The sequence below is a fragment of the Ptychodera flava genome, chromosome 22 (assembly GCF_041260155.1).
Source record: "Ptychodera flava strain L36383 chromosome 22, AS_Pfla_20210202, whole genome shotgun sequence".
In the NCBI taxonomy this organism is placed as follows: domain Eukaryota; kingdom Metazoa; phylum Hemichordata; class Enteropneusta; family Ptychoderidae; genus Ptychodera; species Ptychodera flava.
The window spans coordinates 1,998,594-2,017,407 of NC_091949.1; the positions used below are offsets into that span (position 1 = coordinate 1,998,594).

Sequence of the window (18,814 nt, forward strand, 5' to 3'; positions counted from 1 at the left end):
TATACACGTGATTTTTGAGTAGCATTTAGGACTGTAGTTGAATAGATATCCCAGTGAGGGTATATTCAAATTGTGCATCTTTAATATTTCAGGCCGCATAACCGACTAGACTGACTTGCTGACAGACTGACTAATGATCACTGAAAATGGCTAAATGTTTTTGAGATTGGCTAATCAAGTGGCTAAATGTTTACTTCGGCTAGAGGGAGCCCTGAAAGGGTTTAGACCTTGACATGTATGAGTCACCATGCGCCACCTACTCCTACCACTGGCTGGATGCACTTGAGACGTAACCTTATCTACATACTGCCCTCATTTACCGTTAACTAAACAAATTGCGTCACCCTTTCCATGTCATTATCCATGCGCATATCAGTGTGAGCAAAGCTATAGATCGTCCATTTCAACTTCTGCCATGCTCAAGTTCACACCACAACATTCCCGCCCACCCTCCGCAAAAAAAAGTTGGTTCAAGTTGGTGAATTTCTAAAAAAGAATCATTTGCAGTAGTTTCTCATGTGTCTCTCCTTTTTCATACAAACCTATTTGGAATTTGGCAGCCCAGGCAAGGTTTTCCTAGCGATTGAACGCGTTACCAAGTCTATTAACACCGCAACAAACTTGTCAACTTTTCAGTACAGTTTGTATAGTATAATTTGACTTCTACATTCTATGAGATCTGCAAGACAGACATTATCCATATTTAATAATTTTTTATCTGTCAATTTGTGGCATAGCACATTTCTGCCTTTCCACCACATCATGACACCATTCAAACAGACTGCTGAACCAGAAGCTGATCTCATAAACTGTGTCTTTGTATTTTGCTATTTCATAGTACTATAGGGAATACAGGCTTCAAAATTGATATGGTTGCACCTCTCATTTTTAGCTCCCATAGCCATATGTATATATGGCAATGGAAGGTATTCTTATAGGCTAGGGAAATGTCTGTATGTATGTATGTCTGTCCGTCAACATCAAAAACTCCAAAACCGCTGTATATTTCATCTTGATATTTGGTGTGTACATGGATGATGGGCTGTAGATGAGATTTTGTTCAAATGAAGTTGTCATTGCCAAAAATATGCAAATTAAGTGAAAAAATGTAAAAACAGTCAAAATTGAAAAAACTCAATAACCACTGAGCAGATTACATGAAAAACTAGCATGTAAGTACTTTGGGCTGACATGAAATGATTGTGCACATCTTGGGTCAGTATCTTGGACTTGCTATTTTTCATGAATTGTTTTGTAATTTTCTCCCATTTTTGGTCAAAAAATCTCCTGCTCTGAAACCACAAGTCCGATTGATTTGAAACTTGGTATGGAAGTGCATAGGAGTGACCTTTCCCAAATTTGGGCAAATCATGGTGAAATTTGCATATTTTTAGTTTACACGTCCATAGACTCCCATGTATAAGGCAGATCTCCATAGACTCCCATGTATAAGGCCACGAAAAATAAAAATTTAGTTTCTCATCGTATTCATATTGCAAAAAGGATGCAGTGACACAATTTTAGTCCCCATGGATGAAGTCCAGTGAGCTTATAGATTGGGTCATGTCCGTCTGTTCGTCCATCCGTGAGTCAATCCGTTCACGCAGATATCTCGGATATTTTGACAAAATGTCATGTGACCTTGATGACCTTTGATCTCAAATATACATATTTGTCCATGACTCAGTAATCACAAGTGCTACCACCCTTCATATATGGTATGATGGGACAGCTTATGACGCAACATATTGTACCTCATTAATTATGCACATATATAATTTTGAGCAAGCCAATAGAGCTAGAGGTCTGATTTTTGGTATATAGGGATAACTTAGCAAAACAATTTTTTTGACAAAATGTCACGTGACCTCGGTGACCTTTGACCTCAAATATACATATTTGTCCATAACTCAGTAACCACAAGTGCTACAGCCTTCATGTATGGTATGATGGGACACCTTATGACGCCACATATTGTACCTCATTAATTATGCGCATTTCTAATTTTGAGCGAGCCAATAGAGCTAGAGGTCTGATTTTTGGTATATAGGGATAACTTAGCAAAACAATTTTTTTTGACAAAATGTCACATGACCTCAGTGACCTTTGACCTCAAATATACATATTTGTCCATAACTCAGTAACCACAAGTGCTACAGCCTTCATGTATGGTATGATGGGACACCATCATAATATGACGCCACATATTGTACCTCATTAATAATGCACATATCTAATTTTGAGCGAGCCAATAGAGCTAGAGGTCTGATTTTTGGTATATAGGGATAACTTAGCAAAACAATTTTTTGACAAAATGTCACGTGACCTCGGTGACCTTTGACCTCAAATATACATATTTGTCCATAACTCAGTAACCACAAGTGCTACAGCCTTCATGTATGGTATGATGGGACACCTTATGACGCCACATATTGTACCTCATTAATTATGCACATATCTAATTTTGAGCGAGCCAATAGAGCTAGAGGTCTGATTTTTGGTATATAGGGACAACTTAGCAATACAATTTTTTTGACAAAATGTCACGTGACCTCGGTGACCTTTGACCTCAAATATACATATTTGTCCATAACTCAGTAACCACAAGTGCTACACCCTTCATGTATGGTATATGGGACAGCTTATGACGCCACATATTGTACCTCATTAATTATGCACATATCTAATTTTGAGCGAGCCAATAGAGCTAGAGGTCTGATTTTTGGTATATAGGGATAACTTAGCAAAACAATTTTTTTGACAAAATGTCACATGACCTCGGTGACCTTTGACCTCAAATATACATATTTGTCCATAACTCAGTAACCACAAGTGCTACACCCTTCATGTTTGGTATGATTGGACACCTTATGACGCCACATACTGTACCTCAATAATTATGTGCATATCTCATTCTGAGCGAGCCAATAGAGCTGGATGTCTGATTTTTGGTATATAGGGATAACTATAGGAGAGAAATTTTTTGACCAAATGTCATGTGACCTCGATGACCTTTTACCTAAAATATATGTTTATGTCAATAAATAAGTAACCACAAGTGCTATGTCCTTTGTATTTAGTAGGATGGGAGACCTTATGACAAAACACGCTTTACCTCATTAATTATGTACACATCTAATTCTGGGCAAGCGAATAGAGCTAGAGATCTGATTTTTTGGCATATAGGGATTAATTAGCAATATAATTTTTTTTTTCAAAATGTCATGTGACCTCGATGACCTTTGACCTTGATTATATATATGTGCATATTTCAGTAACCACAAGTTCTATACCCTCCAATTTTGATAGGATAATAATCGCAATCATACCAATCCATAATCCAATAACACTAGGTCAAAATTTGTAAGACAATAGTTGTAAACATAGACACAAAACAGCACAGAACAGACAGTAAATAGACGGTACAAACAAAGTCAAATTCATGAAAGAAAGATATATGGACCTCTGGCCAAAGACCAAGAAGTGATGTCAGTGTTTCGAAAATAGTAAGCGCATCCTGCCCCACATGTGGCACCCGCCATATATCAATCTGTAAGTCAGATAGGTAGTGGTCACTAACTAAGGCCCAATGTCACCGATGCCATCAGTGATCATTTGTCGAAGAGAGATATTGTATTTATCTACCAGCTTGCGATACCTGCCAAAAAAGCGTTTGAATGTAGAGACAAGTCTTGCTCTGGTGTAACCTTGATTTAACAGTTTGAAAGAGAGATGGCCATGTCTCTCTACAAAATCACCATATGAACTGCATGCTCTTGCATATCGTATAAGCTGGGAAATGTATACCCCATAAGCAGGTGAGAGTGGAATATTACTGATGAGGTGTGGAAAATTAATTATACTAAAGTTGAAATCATCTCTCTTGTCATATAGCCTAGTAGAAAGGTGACCATTGGAGTCAAATTCAAGTAAAATGTCCAGATATGAAGCAGAAGAGGCCGTTTCTGTAGTTTCTTTAATCTCCAATTCTGGAGGATAAATCATAGCGAGATATTTACTGAATTCAGAGTTATTCAATGAAATAACATCGTCTATGTATCTAAATGTTAGGTTGAAAGTACGAGCTACAGAGACCTTTTTCTGCTTGATAAGGTTCTGGATAAATTCTGCCTCGTATGAGAACAGAAATAAGTCGGCAAGTAAGGGAGCACAGTTAGTGCCCATGGGAATTCCTATACACTGTTGGAAAATGTGTCCTCCAAATTCAACAAATATGTTGTCAATGAGGAAATCAAGCATACTGATAATGTCTTTCTCGGTATAAAACACTTTAGCATTAGTTGTATTTTTAACAAAGTATGTAGAATTATACCCTAAGCCCGATAGCTGTATCTTTTTCGTATTATTTTTGTGATTTTACTTCCAAACTAAAACAAGTGCATGGGAATGTACTCATTGAGGGGTGTTTATACAGGTTGAATAAAATGTCCACTGGGACTACATGTGCAATTTTGAGCAAGATAAATAATAAATGTTTGCCCAAACATAAAATGGCGCCCTCATGCAAATAAAGCAAAAGCACAGTAAGCAGTACATACATGCATTGGGATCTTCACAGAAGTCCAATAAAAAGCATAGTGCCGAATGTTTTTCACAGGGACACCATATGCTATGTTTTCTTTGTAATATTACCAAATTTTTAAAATGGCGGGAAATCAAAATAACGGTTAAAATTTAAATTTGCTTGTCCATTTTTCAGTGGTAAAGACTATATCCTTTAAATTAGTAGAATTTAAAGAAACCAGAGAAAAAAGAAAGCCTTTTTCAGGTCGACAAATTTCAAGAGTTACAGCTACAGGGGCTTTAAGATGTCACATCTTGTACCTCATTTATACTGCGCATATGTATTTCTTGGCTGGCCAATACTGCTAGAGGTCTGATCTTTTTTCCCGATTCAGAACCATAACTTAGACATGCCTCATGTGTTTCAAATTGGGAACAACGACATAGACCTATGTGCCCATAGATCTCAACATATACACTCCAGTGATACTTCTTAATGACCACATTTTCCTGCCCCATCAAGACTAATACTCCTATTACAAGTGGGGACTATGTCATTGTAAATGACTTGTTGAGTTAATGGTTGTATCACAGTATTCGATATATCTAATTCTGTATTTTTTCCATTTTATATTCTGAATAATTACATTAAACATATTTCACTGTCTCCAGTACATTTCATTTAAGTATTTTCACTTCATGCACTTTATCCCTTTCACACATGTTCAAATATCTGACCAGAGAACAAACACTAAATAGTCCAGGATGGGAGCTACAGTGTCATTGACGCTATTTTTTATAAACCAAATTGCCAAGAAATCTACAGAATATTCAGAAATTTGCTCAAAGTAGTATTTTCTCAATTGACAAACCAGCCCACATATGTCATCTAAATTCTCTTAAATATCATAGTGGAGCTACATTGGCCTTTTAAGTCTCTTGTTCTACTATAGACTATAGTCTATAGAAGCTATTGGGATGGGTATGCGTCCGGCGTCAGTCTGTATGTATGTATGTATGTATGTATGTATGTATGTCCGTTTGTGAGGCGTCCGTCCACTCAAATATCTTGAGAACCGCAGTACTTACTGATTTGATATTTGTTGTGTAGATGAAAAATATGATTTTGAGAAACAACTTTTTTTATTTTTTGATATTGTCGAAAATAGGCAAATTAATGCCAAAAAAGGTGTTTTTGGTAAAAATAAAATCTTCTTGTTCGTAACTGCTGGTCAGACAGCTTTGTTATTTGGTATACAGGTCCCTAGGGATAACCCAACTTAGATTTGTTCAAATTGTGATGAAATATGCAAATGTGTATTTTTTAGGAATTTTTTTGTCATTTTGGTCAAAATTTGACTTACATTGTATGTAATTCTTGTACTGTATAAACCCTATCAATTACCCAGAAAAAAATAATTAATATGATTTTAAATAATTGAATTAATTAGGAAATCATCAAAGCCAAAATAATTTTATCAGAAAATTCAACTTTTTTTGACAGTTCATAGTGAAATGCTTACCATCTTGGAGGATTAAAACATGTAAAGGCAACTTTCCTGAATCCCAACTTTGATATATTCTGAACCACCATTTATGTTATCTAAAGAGAATTGCTCATAATAGTTTGTCATGATAGGGTGGTCAAATAAATAGAGATAGAGAAAGTTCTAATTTCCATTTATGGTTGACTTGGTAAGGATAAAATAAGATTACTTTTTGAGGAAAAAAATAGAGTGGTCAATTAAAAGAGTGGTCAAAGTGATCGGGGTTTTTATGGTAAAGCTGGGCTGTAAGATTTCTCATGTGCTATTTATAGCAATTATGCAATCTGTGTAAACAGTGCAATGAAAGTGTAACATGATTCCTTATAATGCTTTCGATGACCTTGAACTTCTAAGTTTCAAACATTTGTCTCTTCAGTGTGCGTTCTCTGAGTACGTACAGTCTCAACTTATTCAACAGGACTTACTTACAATGTTATTTGAAAGTTAAAATGTGCTTGGTTAATAGGTGAAAATACTGATATTAAAAGATAACCAACTCAAGATTCTTTATAACCTGACAGATATGCTGTTTTTTTATGACGTAAATCTTGATTTAAGCAAGTCTTGTTTACTTTAATTAGAATGTAATTAACTCTCGTTTATTTGCTATTATAGACTAATATAGTCTGATGAAATATGCAAATCTGTATTTTTACGGAATTTTTGTCCATTTTTGGTCAGGCCATCCTGAAATGAGCTATCAAAGATATCCACCTTCTTCATCAATACATGTGTCACAAAAGGTTATTCTCTACATAACACAGCAGAGCTCTGTCAAATGTTGAGTCGCTTGTTTTTTCAAAACCGCTGGTCAGACAGCTTTAATATTTGGGTTACATGTCCCTAGAATGGCCTTAGTGAGATAATTTCATACAGTCAGGAAATACTTAATTTTATATCCATGTCTATAGTAGGTTCAGGGACTTTGGCCCTTTGTTTTAAAAAAGAATAAAGTGAATGTTTGTGACTGTTTCTTAACTACAGTGAATAACAATATATAGAGAAGAAAAAGCGCAGTGTTTTGAACACATAATGTATAAATAATGTTATTTTTGTGGTTGTATTAAGCAGTGGCACATTATGTCTAATGATGCTCTTTGCGCAGCATGAACTTTTAGCATTTGTTTCAAGTTTCTTGCCAAAAGGTCATATGACAATACTGAAAACAATGGGCAGGTAAAATAGCTAAGATACAAGAGTTTGAATCGTTTAATTTTTGCATCATATTAAAGTAGATTGATTTACTTATTACAGCTGTTTTAGGTCAGCCTTTGAAAGGAAAAAGCAGCAGTCATCATAGTCCAAGTGCAACCCCAACCAGACCTGATCGTAAGTTTTCTCTTTTTAGCTATTATAGACTATAGTCTGTAGAAGCTATTGGGATGGGTATCCGTCTGGTGTCCGTCATCAGTCTGTATGTATGTATGTATGTATGTATGTATGCATGTCTGTTTGTGAGGCGTCCGTCCACTCAAATATTTTGAGAACCTTAGTACTCGCTGATTTGATATTTGTTGTGTACATGAAAAATATGATTATGAGAAACTATTTTTTGATTTTTAGCTACTATAGACTATAGTCTATAGAAGCTATTGGGATGGGTATCCATCCGGCGTCAGTCTGTATGTATGTATGTATGTATGTATGTATGTATGTATGTATGTATGTCCGTTTGTGAGGCGTCCGTCCACTCAAATATCTTGAGAACCGCAGTACTTACTGATTTGATATTTGTTGTGTAGATGAAAAGTATGATTTTGAGAAACTATTTTTTTTAATTTTTTGATTTTGTTGAAAATAGGCAAATTAATGCCAAAAAAGGTGTTTTTGGTTAAAAATCTTCTTCTTCATAACCGCTGGTCAGACAGCTTTGTTATTTGGTGTACAGGTCCCTAGGGGTAACCCAACTTAGATTTGTTCAAATTGTGATGAAATATGCAAATCTGTATTTTTTAGGAATTTTTTTGTCATTTTTGGTCAAAATTTGACTTACATTGTATGTAATTCTTGTACTGTATAAACCCTATCAATTCACCCAGAAAAAAAATAATTAATATGATTTTAAATAATTGAATTAGGAAATCATCAAAGCCAAAATAATTTTAGTGTAGAATTATCAGAAAGTTCAACTTTTTTTGACAGTTCATAGTGAAATGCTTACCATCCTGGAGGATTAAAACATGTAAAGGCAACTTTCCTGAATCCCAACTTTGACATATTTTGAACCGTCATTTATTGTGCCCTGTATGCTATCTAAAAGAAATTGCTCAAAATAGTCAATAGAGATAGAGATAGAGAAAGTTCTAATTTCCATTTATGGTTGACTTGGTAAGGATAAAATAAAATTACTTTTTGAGGAAAAAAATAGAGTGGTCAATTAAAAGAGTGGTCAAAGTGATAGGGTTTTTATGGTAAAGCTAGGCTGTAGGATTCCTCATGTGCTATTTATAGCAATTATGCAATCTGTGTAAACAGTGCAATGAAAGTTACATGATTCTGCTTATATTGCTTTTGATGACCTTGAACATCTTAAGTTTCAAACATTTGTCTCTTCAGTGTGCTTTCTCTGAGTATGTACAGTCTCAACTTATTCAACAGAACTCACTTACAATGTTAATCACAGATATCCACCTTCTTCATCAATACATGTGTCACAAAAGGTTATTCTCTACATAACACAGCAGAGCTCTGTCAACTGTTGAGTTGCTTGTTCTTTCAAAACTGCTGGTCAGACAGCTTTAATATTTGGTTTACAGGTCCCTAGGATGACCTAAGTGAGATAATTTCATACAGTCAGGAAATACTTAATTTTGTATCCATGTCTATAGTAGCTTCAGGGACTTTGGCCCTATGTTTTGATATTGTTGAAATTAGCGCCAAAAAAGGCGTTTTTGGTAAAAAACCTTCTGCTTCATAACCGCTGGTCAGACAACTTTGTTATTTGGTATACAGGTCCCTTGGGATCGAGTTACATTTGTTCAAATTGTGATGAAATATGCAAATCTGTATTTTTAAGGAATTTTTTTTGTCATTTTTGGTCAAAACTTTATTTCATCAAAACCTCTCATCCGACAGCTTTGATATTTGGTATACAGGTTCCTAGGGGTTGTCTTAGTGTGATATATTGAAATTTGATGAAATCTTCAATATTTGTAATTTGGGTCAATTTTTGCCATTTTTGTTCAAAATATTTGTTTCTCAAAAGTTACTCATCTGATAGCTTTGATATTTGGTATACAGGTTCCTAGGCTTTATCTTAAGATAATCTATTGAAATTATGATGAAATCTTCAATTTTGTATGTTTGCAGCTAATTTTGCCATTTTTGGTCAGGCCATCCTGAAATGAGCTATCAAAGATATCCACCTTCTTCATCAATAAATGTGTTATGTAGGTCATTTCCCCCCACACTCATCATGACCTGAGTTCAATTAGTCTAGAACATTCTCAAGGTCACTGCCCTTAATGACCTCACAACCTTGAATTCAATTAGTCATGTTTGGAATGTTCTGGAAAGTTGATTAGTTGTGTAAGGGAGATAATTTTAGAACAGTAATTAGCATGTCAATAAAAGTTCTAGATTGTTCTTATATGCCTTTATAAAAGGGACGTGCACAGCTTCCAGTCAGACTTTTGGGATCGTGTCTCTTGTGTGTTACTAAACTCCAGCAGTAGTCATTCTCAAGACTTTTCAAGACCTTCACTGCCAAAGCTGGATTTATACTGTGGACTTTGTGCAAATTCAAGCCTGCAAGCCAAAGGACTGTTCATTCATCCGACTGACTGTTACAACTCTGAGACTGGAGCTTTGCCGTCCCAGCTGAGATAAGTAGTCTGTACACTTTAAAGCTTGTATCCTATCCCTAACTTAGCAATTAGTTTTATTTTCGTAATAAATTTTGTTTAAACGTTAACTGCTGAGTTCACCCTTTTGTTCGTTTTCTCTGCACGTAACAAATGGGGGCTCGTCCGGGAGACGAATATTTTGAGCCGTTTGACAACATTTTGCCAGCCTTTTCAAAACTACTGTACACTGTGAACTCAGCCAAATCCAATCATGGCGGAATTTAAACCAGACGAATTTAGGATGACCTTGATCAGGACACATTTAATTCCCTCAGAAAAGACAACCTCATAGCACTGGCAAATTTCCTTAAAGTAGAAGTTAAAAGATCTATGCGCAAGAGGGAAATACAGTACCGTATTGCCAAACATCTAGTTGATTTAGGCCAATTTGAGGAATCCACCCTGAAAGATTATGAGCCCAAGTCTACCTCTGAACTCAGAAAATTAGAATTAGAAATGCAGACAAATTTGGAGATCAAGAAACTAGAATTACAAATGAGAGAAAAGAATTACAAATGGAAAAAGAGAGACAGGCAGATTTGGAGCTTAAGAAATTGGAATTAGAAAAGGAAATGAAAGAAAAAGAATTGCAAATGGAAGAAAGACAGAAAGAAAAAGAAAGGCAGGAAAGATTAGAAATGGAAGAAAGACAGAGAGAAAAAGAATTGCGATTAGAAGAACAGCGATTACAGGTAGAAATAAAACGTTTAGAGCTTGGACAGTCAGGAAAATTCTTCCCTTCAGACAAGTTTGACATCACTAAGCATTTCAGGTTAGTTCCCCCTTTCCAAGAAAAGGATGTTGATAAATATTTCCTTCATTTGAGAAAATTGCTCAGAGTCTGGACTGGCCTAAGGAGTCCTGGTCTATGCTTTTGCAGAGTGCTTTGGTGGGTAAAGCCAGAGAAATTTACATTCAGTTGTCAGTAGAGCAGGCTTCAAATTATGATTCTGTGAAGGAATTAATTCTCAAGGGCTATGAGTTGGTGCCTGAAGCTTACCGTCAGAAATTTAGGGATTGTGAGAAGGTGAAAGATCAAACTTATGTTGAATTTGCTCGAACAAAAGAACAACTGTTTGATCGTTGGTGTTCTTCGGAAAAGGTCAGTCAGAATTATGACAAATTACGACAGCTTGTTTTGATTGAGGAATTTAAAAGGTGCATCCGGAGTGACATCAAGACGTTTATCAATGAACAAAAGGCAGATACATTAGAGGTTGCTGCACGTTTGGCCGATGATTATTCATTGACCCACAAATCTTCATTTCTCAGCAAACCATCCCAGTCCTTTTCATACAGAAACAATGCAGGTAAATTTAACTCCTCCTTTTCATCCAAGAATTTCTCAAAGGAGAGTAGGAAATCAAATGACAGCAGTTCACACAGTTCAAGTAACACTCCCACATCATCAGATCCCAAGTCTCAATCTCCTTCTGACAAACAGTTTGGTACACTTTCTTGTAATTATTGTAAGAAAGACGGCCATTTAATGTCAGAGTGTTTCAAATTGAAAAGAAAACGTGAAGGTCAAAGTGGTCAAAGTGGATCTAAGCCAACCGGCTTTATTTCTTCATCAACTCAATTAGAGTCTAATAATGTGTGCAACACATTTTCTGAGGTTAAACCCCTCTTATCCCCAATTAATGAGGTCAAGGTCAATTCTTCTCAAGATAGCATTATGGGTATTTTCGAACCATTTATTCATGATGGTTTTATATCACTTTCTAGTGATTTTTCTTCCGCTACCCCTGTCAAAATTTTAAGAGATACCGGGGCTTCCCAGTCTCTTTTGTTGGCAGATACCCTGCCGTTTTCTGAAAGTCATTTTCAGGTTCTAAAGTTCTTATTAAGGGGGTAGATTGTAATGACTACATTCCTGTTCCTCTCCATAATGTCTATTTGTCTTCGGACTTTGTTTCTGGACCTGTGGCTTTAGGTATTAGGCCTTTTTTGCCTTTTGAAGGGATTCACCTTCTCTTGGAAACGACCTTGCTGGGGACAAGGTCATTACTAATCCACTTGTGACTGATAATCCTAGTTTAGAGCAGGATCCAGAGCCAATTGAACAAGAGATACCCGATTTATTTCCTTCATGTGTCATTACTCGAGCCATGTCAAAGAAAACTTCCGAGAATCAAAATACTCTCAAAAATAATGTCACAGATGTTGACTTAAATGACACCTTTCTCAGTCAGGTGTTTGACACGGATCATTCCGTTATCCCTCGTGGATTTGAAACTTCCAGTAAAACTTCTGCTGACCAAAGTCAGACATTTTCTAGATCAAATCTCATTGCAGAACAACACAAAGACCCAGATATTTTGTCTTTGTTTGACAGGGTAGATGATGAAGTAAAACTTCAGATAGCTCTGTTTCCTATTATACAAAATCTGGTATCTCATGCGTAAATGGAGACCTCCAGACGTCTTGGTTGATGACGATTGGGCTATAAAACATCAAATTGTAGTTCCAAAGCCCTACCGTGCTGAAATATTGCGCCTGGCCCATGAAACCCCCTGGCTGGTCACTTAGGAGTCAGGAAAACTTATCATAAAATTCTCAGTCACTTTTATTGGCCTAATCTCAGGCAGGATGTAGCACATTTCTGTAAAACTTGTCACACATGTCAAATGGTAGGAAAGCCGAATCAGACCATTCCAAAGGCCCCTTTACAACCAATTCCTGCATTTCAAGAACCATTTAGTAGGATACTAATAGACTGTGTTGGGCCCCTACCAAAAACAAGATCAGGAAATGAGTACATGTTGACAATTATGTGTACATCAACTCGGTTCCCAGAAGCCATACCACTGAGAAACATAAAGACAAAGACTATAGTGAGAGCTTTAGTCAAATTTTTCACTTTATTTGGCCTCCCTAAATGTGTCCAGTCCGATCAAGGCTCCAACTTTATGTCTGGTATTTTTCAACAAGTAATGGATCAGCTAGGCATTAAACAGTACAGGTCATCCGCCTATCATCCAGAAAGTCAGGGTGCTCTTGAGCGATTTCATCAAACTTTGAAAAACATGATTAGGACCTACTGTTTTGACACAGAGAAGCAGTGGGATGAAGGAATTCATTTTTTGCTCTTTGCTGTTAGAGAGTCAATTCAAGAGTCTCTTGGTTTTAGCCCATTTGAGCTTGTATTTGGACATACAGTCCGTGGCCCACTTAAGCTCGTTAAAGAGAAATTCTTATCAGACGATGATGATTGTCTGAATATTTTGCAATATGTGTCAGATTTTCGTACAAAACTCTCTAAAGCATGTGAATTAGCCAGAGAAAATCTTGAGTCATCTCAGCAGTCAATGAAAACCAAATATGATAAAAGCACCTCAAAACGGAAGTTTGAACCGGGTCAAAAGGTTCTTGTTCTACTTCCGATTCCTGGCAAACCACTCCATGCTCGTTACTTTGGGCCATATCTAATTGATAAGAAATTGAGTGATTTAAATTACATCATAATAACACCTGACAGGCGAAAACAAAAACAGCTATGTCACATAAATATGCTTAAGCCATATTTGGATAGGGATAATCCTCTCAGCCTGTCAGTACGTCAGTTCTGGCCATTATGAAGATAGTGATACTGAAACTGACTTGAGTGAAAATACTCTAAACTCAAAGCTGGGCTCGGTCAAGCTTCAGAACTCAGAAATCCTGGAGAAGCTGGAGTCTACAAAGTTGGCACACCTCCAGCCAGAACAACAACAACAGGTGAAAGAACTGCTCCATGAATATAAACACCTGTTTCAAGATGTTCCAACGAGGACAAACGTCATCTATCACGACGTTGATGTTGGGGACAGTAAGCCTGTAAAAACAACATCCATACAGACTGAATCCAACAAAAGCGAAATATCTCCAGGAAGAAGTCAAATACCTGCTGGACAATGACTTTATTGAACCCAGTAAAAGTAACTGGAGTTCGCCGTGCATACTTGTTCCAAATCAGATCACAGTTATCGTATGTGCACGGACTTTAGGAAGGTCAACACTTTAACAAAGACAGACACTTTCCCAATCCCGAGGATTGATGACTGCATCGACCGAGTGGGAAAAGCCAAGTATGTGACGAAATTTGACCTACTGAAGGGCTTTTGGCAAGTCCCTCTGACGGATCGTGCTCGTGAAATATCCGCCTTTGTTACACCAGACGGATTGTTCCAGTACAAGGTGATGCCATTCGGAATGAAGAACTCTCCGGCAACGTTCCAACGGATGATCAACAACGTCATATCCGGGCTAGACGGGTGTACAGCCTACGTTGATGACGTCGTCCTGTATAGTGACACCTGGGAGGAACACATCAAGCTCATGCAGAAGTTCTTTGAGAGACTGAGCAAAGCAATGTTGACTCTCAACCTTGCCAAATCTGAGTTTGGTTGGGCGAGGGTAACTTACCTCGGACATACTGTAGGACAGGGTGAGGTAAAACCTGTTGATGCTAAAATCAGTGCCATTTCAAGTTTTCCCATACCAAACTGCAAACGACAACTGATGCGCTTTCTCGGTATGGCTGGTTACTACAGAAAATTCTGTCCAAATTTCTCCACAATTACTGAGCCTTTGACTAACTTACTTAAAAAGAAAGTAAAGTTTGTTTGGTCAGAGCAATGCCAACAGGCATTTGATACACTTAAAGCCATACTGCAAAGTGCCCCAGTGTTGTCTGCACCAGATTTCACTTTGCCATTCAAATTAGCTGTAGATGCTAGTGATACGGCTGCTGGTGCTGTTTTATTGCAAGAGGATAGTCATGGTGTAGATCATCCTGTTTGCTATTTTTCACGCAAGTTTAACAAATCCCAGAGAAACTACTCTACAATTGAAAAAGAGTGTTTATCTTTGATATTAGCTTTACAGCATTTTGAAGTTTATGTTACTTCTTCAAATCAGCCAATAGTGGTTTATATTGATCACAACCCTCTTGTTTTTTGCAGAAATTTAAAGGCAAAAATCAGAGATTGCTAAGATGGAGTTTAATGTTACAGGAGTTTAATCTTGACATTAGACATATCCAAGGCAGAGACAATTTAATTGCAGACTGTCTCTCTCGTATTTAGAGTTTATTGTTGTTCACTTTCAAGAAGTTTTACTTTAGAGTAAAACAAAAATTGAGTACTTAATCCTTTTCAAGATTACATTTGTAAAAGAAAGATTTTTCTTTGAAAAAATTTTCTTTTTTTGAAGAGGGGGTGTGTTATGTAGGTCATTTCCCCCCACACTCATCATGACCTGAGTTCAATTAGTCTAGAACTTCTCAAGGTCACTGCCCTTAATGACCTCACAACCTTGAATTCAATTAGTCATGTTTGGAATGTTCTGGAAAGTTGATTAGTTGTGTAAGGGAGATAATTTAGAACAGTAATTAGCATGTCAATAAAAGTTCTAGATTGTTCTTATATGCCTTTATAAAAGGGACGTGCACAGCTTCCAGTCAGACTTTTGGGATCGTGTCTCTTGTGTGTTACTAAACTCCAGCAGTAGTCATTCTCAAGACTTTTCAAGACCTTCACTGCCAAGCTGGATTTACTCTGTGGACTTTGTGCAGCTTCAAGCCTGCAAGCCAAAGGACTGTTCATTCATCCGACTGACTGTTACAACTCTGAGACTGGAGCTTTGCCGTCCCAGCTGAGATAAGTAGTCTGTACACTTTAAAGCTTGTATCCTATCCCTAACTTAGCAATTAGTTTTATTTTCGTAATAAATTTTGTTTAAACGTTAACTGCTGAGTTCACCCTTTTGTTCGTTTTCTCTGCACGTAATAAATGTGTCACAAAAAGTTATTCTCTGCATAAAATAGCAGAGCTCTGTCGACTGTTGGGTCGCTTGTTTTTTCAAAACTGCTGGTCAGACAGCTTTAATATTTGGTTTACAGGTTCCTAGGATGATGACTTTAGTGAGATAATTTCATAGAGTCAGGAAATACTTAATTTTGTATCCATGTCTGTAGTAGCTTCAGGGACTTTGGCCCTATGTTTTTATAGTTCCCATAAACTAAATTCTATGTGTTTGATGCCAAGTCCTTGTGTATGTATGTCACCAGCTGTTTCTCAAACATACCTGCACTCTTTTAACTTAATTGCTATATGGGCAATATAATAGCCTGCAGATTAACATCTATTTATAGGCCAATGTGACTGCCAAGTAAACTTCTTTCGTGACTGTGATAGCTTTTAATCGTGTTAAAGGGATTACTAAAGGTTAGATTCTTGATATTGCTAGTTTTTAATTTTGTTGTTTGGCAGATATTGTAGCTTATAAGATGTGTTGGTAATGTACAGTATTTATCTTTTATTCGGTCTAACTTGTCTATATTGACATCCCCAGTTATTTTGTTCAGCGAAACAAACCTGTACTATTGATTGGTTTACATTTGTGTCTATTTATTTTATATGAATTATTGTCTTTTTGATGCATCTCTTGTACAATCATTGACAGTCTTGCTTCTCCATGGTCCGTCCACCCAGCACAGCACTTTGTACTATGGTGCAACATACGTCAACATGTACGACCCAATTTACATAAATATAAAAGCTCACAATAACCCCCGAATATGATATAAAAAACACGTCACCGCATCATTTTTAGTTCACATTTGGTTATACCAATGTGAGTTTATCGTATAAGCTGAAGTCGATGGCGTCTGTATGTATGTATGTATGTATGTACGTACGTACGTACGTACAGTATGTCCGTCAACATCAAAAACACGCAAACTGCTGCACGTTTCAGCTTTGTATTTGGTGTGTGGATGCATCCTTGGCTGTAGATGGGATTTTGTTCAAATGAAGTCTGCATTGCCAAAATTATGCAAATGAGCTTACAAAATGTGAAAATGGTCAAGAATTAATATCTCAAGAACCACTGTTTTGATTGCTTTGAAAATTTGTGTGCAAGTACCTTAGGTGAACCTTATACAGTGTTATGAATATTGTGAAGATATCCTTAATTTTGTATTTTTACTGAATTTTTTGGTGATTTTTCACGTTTTCAGTAAAAATTCTTCTTCTCTGAAACCGCCAGCCCAATCTCTCTCAAATTTTGGTTGGATCTTTGCGACGGTGTTACTCTTCTAGTTTGTTGAAATTATGACAAAATTGGGAAAATTACTATTTTGGAGCAATTTTGTCATTTTTGGTCAAAAAATCTTAAATAGTATTTTCTTTTTAAAACCCCTGGACAGACAGCTTTTATATTTGGTGCACAGACGTACAGAGATGACAATAGTTAGATATGTGGAAATTGTCCTGAAATATACAAATTTGTATTTTTAAGACAATATTGTCATTTTTGGTCAAGAAAACTTGTTCTCAAAATTACTTGTTTGATAGCTTTGTAATTTGGTATAAAGTCCCAAGGGATGTTATTAGGTAAATTTTCTCCTCAAAGTGTTGGGAAACCCCCAAATTTGTATATTTTAGGTACTTTTCTCAGTTTGTGACCTTAAATGACCTACACCAACCCAGGATATGTTGTGAGACAGTTTTGAAGGCTGTGAACATAGTTTTGTCATATTAGGTATCAATTTGTTGGAAAATTTGATCCAGAAAAAAAAGCTGAGGTGAATTATTTCATTGCGGACCAATTTTTGCAACTTTTCTATGTAAGACATACAAGAACTGATGAGAAATTTGGATCCAGGATAATTCAAGGTGTTGTAATCACCGCCCACAGTGGAAGGCATTTCACTATCTGTACAAGGGCTTGACAATTCCTATCGCCCGACGCCCGGGACAAGTGAAAGGCAAGGCAAAAATAAAATCTGGTCGCCCGCCGGACAAGTTGTTTATACAACTTCTGGCACAATCAACGCGAACGTAAGTTGCGGTTTGTGCACGTGTTGCCCGATTTGCGTTGTCATTCACACAAAACAAATGTCAATCACAGACTTTTTTTAGATACAATTGTGACGTTCTTCCGCAATTCACTTGGCGACTCACACAATGTTGCGATTTTTCGATGATCGACATGAAATTGTTTCATCGTCCAATTAAAAAAGTCGCTTAAAATTTGGCGTAAACAGCATTTCTTTATTGTATGCTGACTGCTCCGCCCAAACAAATTAGGTAAAAAATTGCAAAACCCAATCATATTGCTTATCAGCGATCGACCGTGCAGTACTTCAAAATCACAGTTGCGAGTGTAGTGATACATAGCAGCCGCCGCGTAGTATGCATTATTCTATGCATACTATGCGGCGGCTGCTATGTATCACTACACTCGCAACTGTGTTCAAAATCATTTATGCGGCCTCGCGAGGAAGACAAACATTGTTGGCAGATAGTTTGTGGAGTGATCGCTGTAAATATGAGTATTTTACAGTAATATTTCCACTAACGCAAACAAGGCATTGTGCATTTTCGCGAGCCAGAGCGTAATTTCCGCTTCACAGACCTACGCAAAAATCAAGCAAAGCTGTTGCCGTAAAGAGGCGCGTAGTTTACCATGATGGGCATTGCGTAACTCTGAGAAACGACGTTGTGATGATTAACGACGGCGCCACAAGGGCCAGCGTGAGTGGGATCGTCTGAGAATCGACGACTCGATGTGATGATTAGAACGATGTTTCTGACAAAAGATCTAAACATAAGCGTTACGATGAGGAAAAACGCCGTACATGTTATCTCCCGAAATGGAAAGCACAGTGGCCTCGGTTGAAATATGACGGTTCCAAAATGTTCTGTATGTCATGTCTCAAATACCCCACCATTGCCAAACCATGGAGGTAGGAAGAGACTACCTCCATGGCCAAACCAAGCAAAATGCTTTTCTTGATGGATGCGACATGTTTCGCATCGAATCGATAAGGTCTCACGAGTCTAGTCAACCGCATTTGGACTGTTTTGCGCATCGCAGATGAGATCGTGACGGGGACAATGATTGTGGAAA

General features: G+C 37.0%; 1 protein-coding gene across 7 annotated transcripts in view; it reads left to right on the top strand.

Moving 5' to 3' along the window:
• The window catches only part of LOC139122447 (E3 ubiquitin-protein ligase CCNB1IP1-like), a 145,831-nt gene that overhangs the window by 116,603 nt on the left and 10,414 nt on the right, over positions 1 to 18,814 (top strand). For all 7 annotated transcript variants that reach the window (XM_070687824.1, XM_070687827.1, XM_070687828.1 and 4 more), the window contains one exon: positions 7,326 to 7,400. In XM_070687824.1, the coding sequence (XP_070543925.1) occupies positions 7,326 to 7,400 (75 nt within the window). The remainder of the gene's footprint in view (positions 1 to 7,325; positions 7,401 to 18,814) is intronic.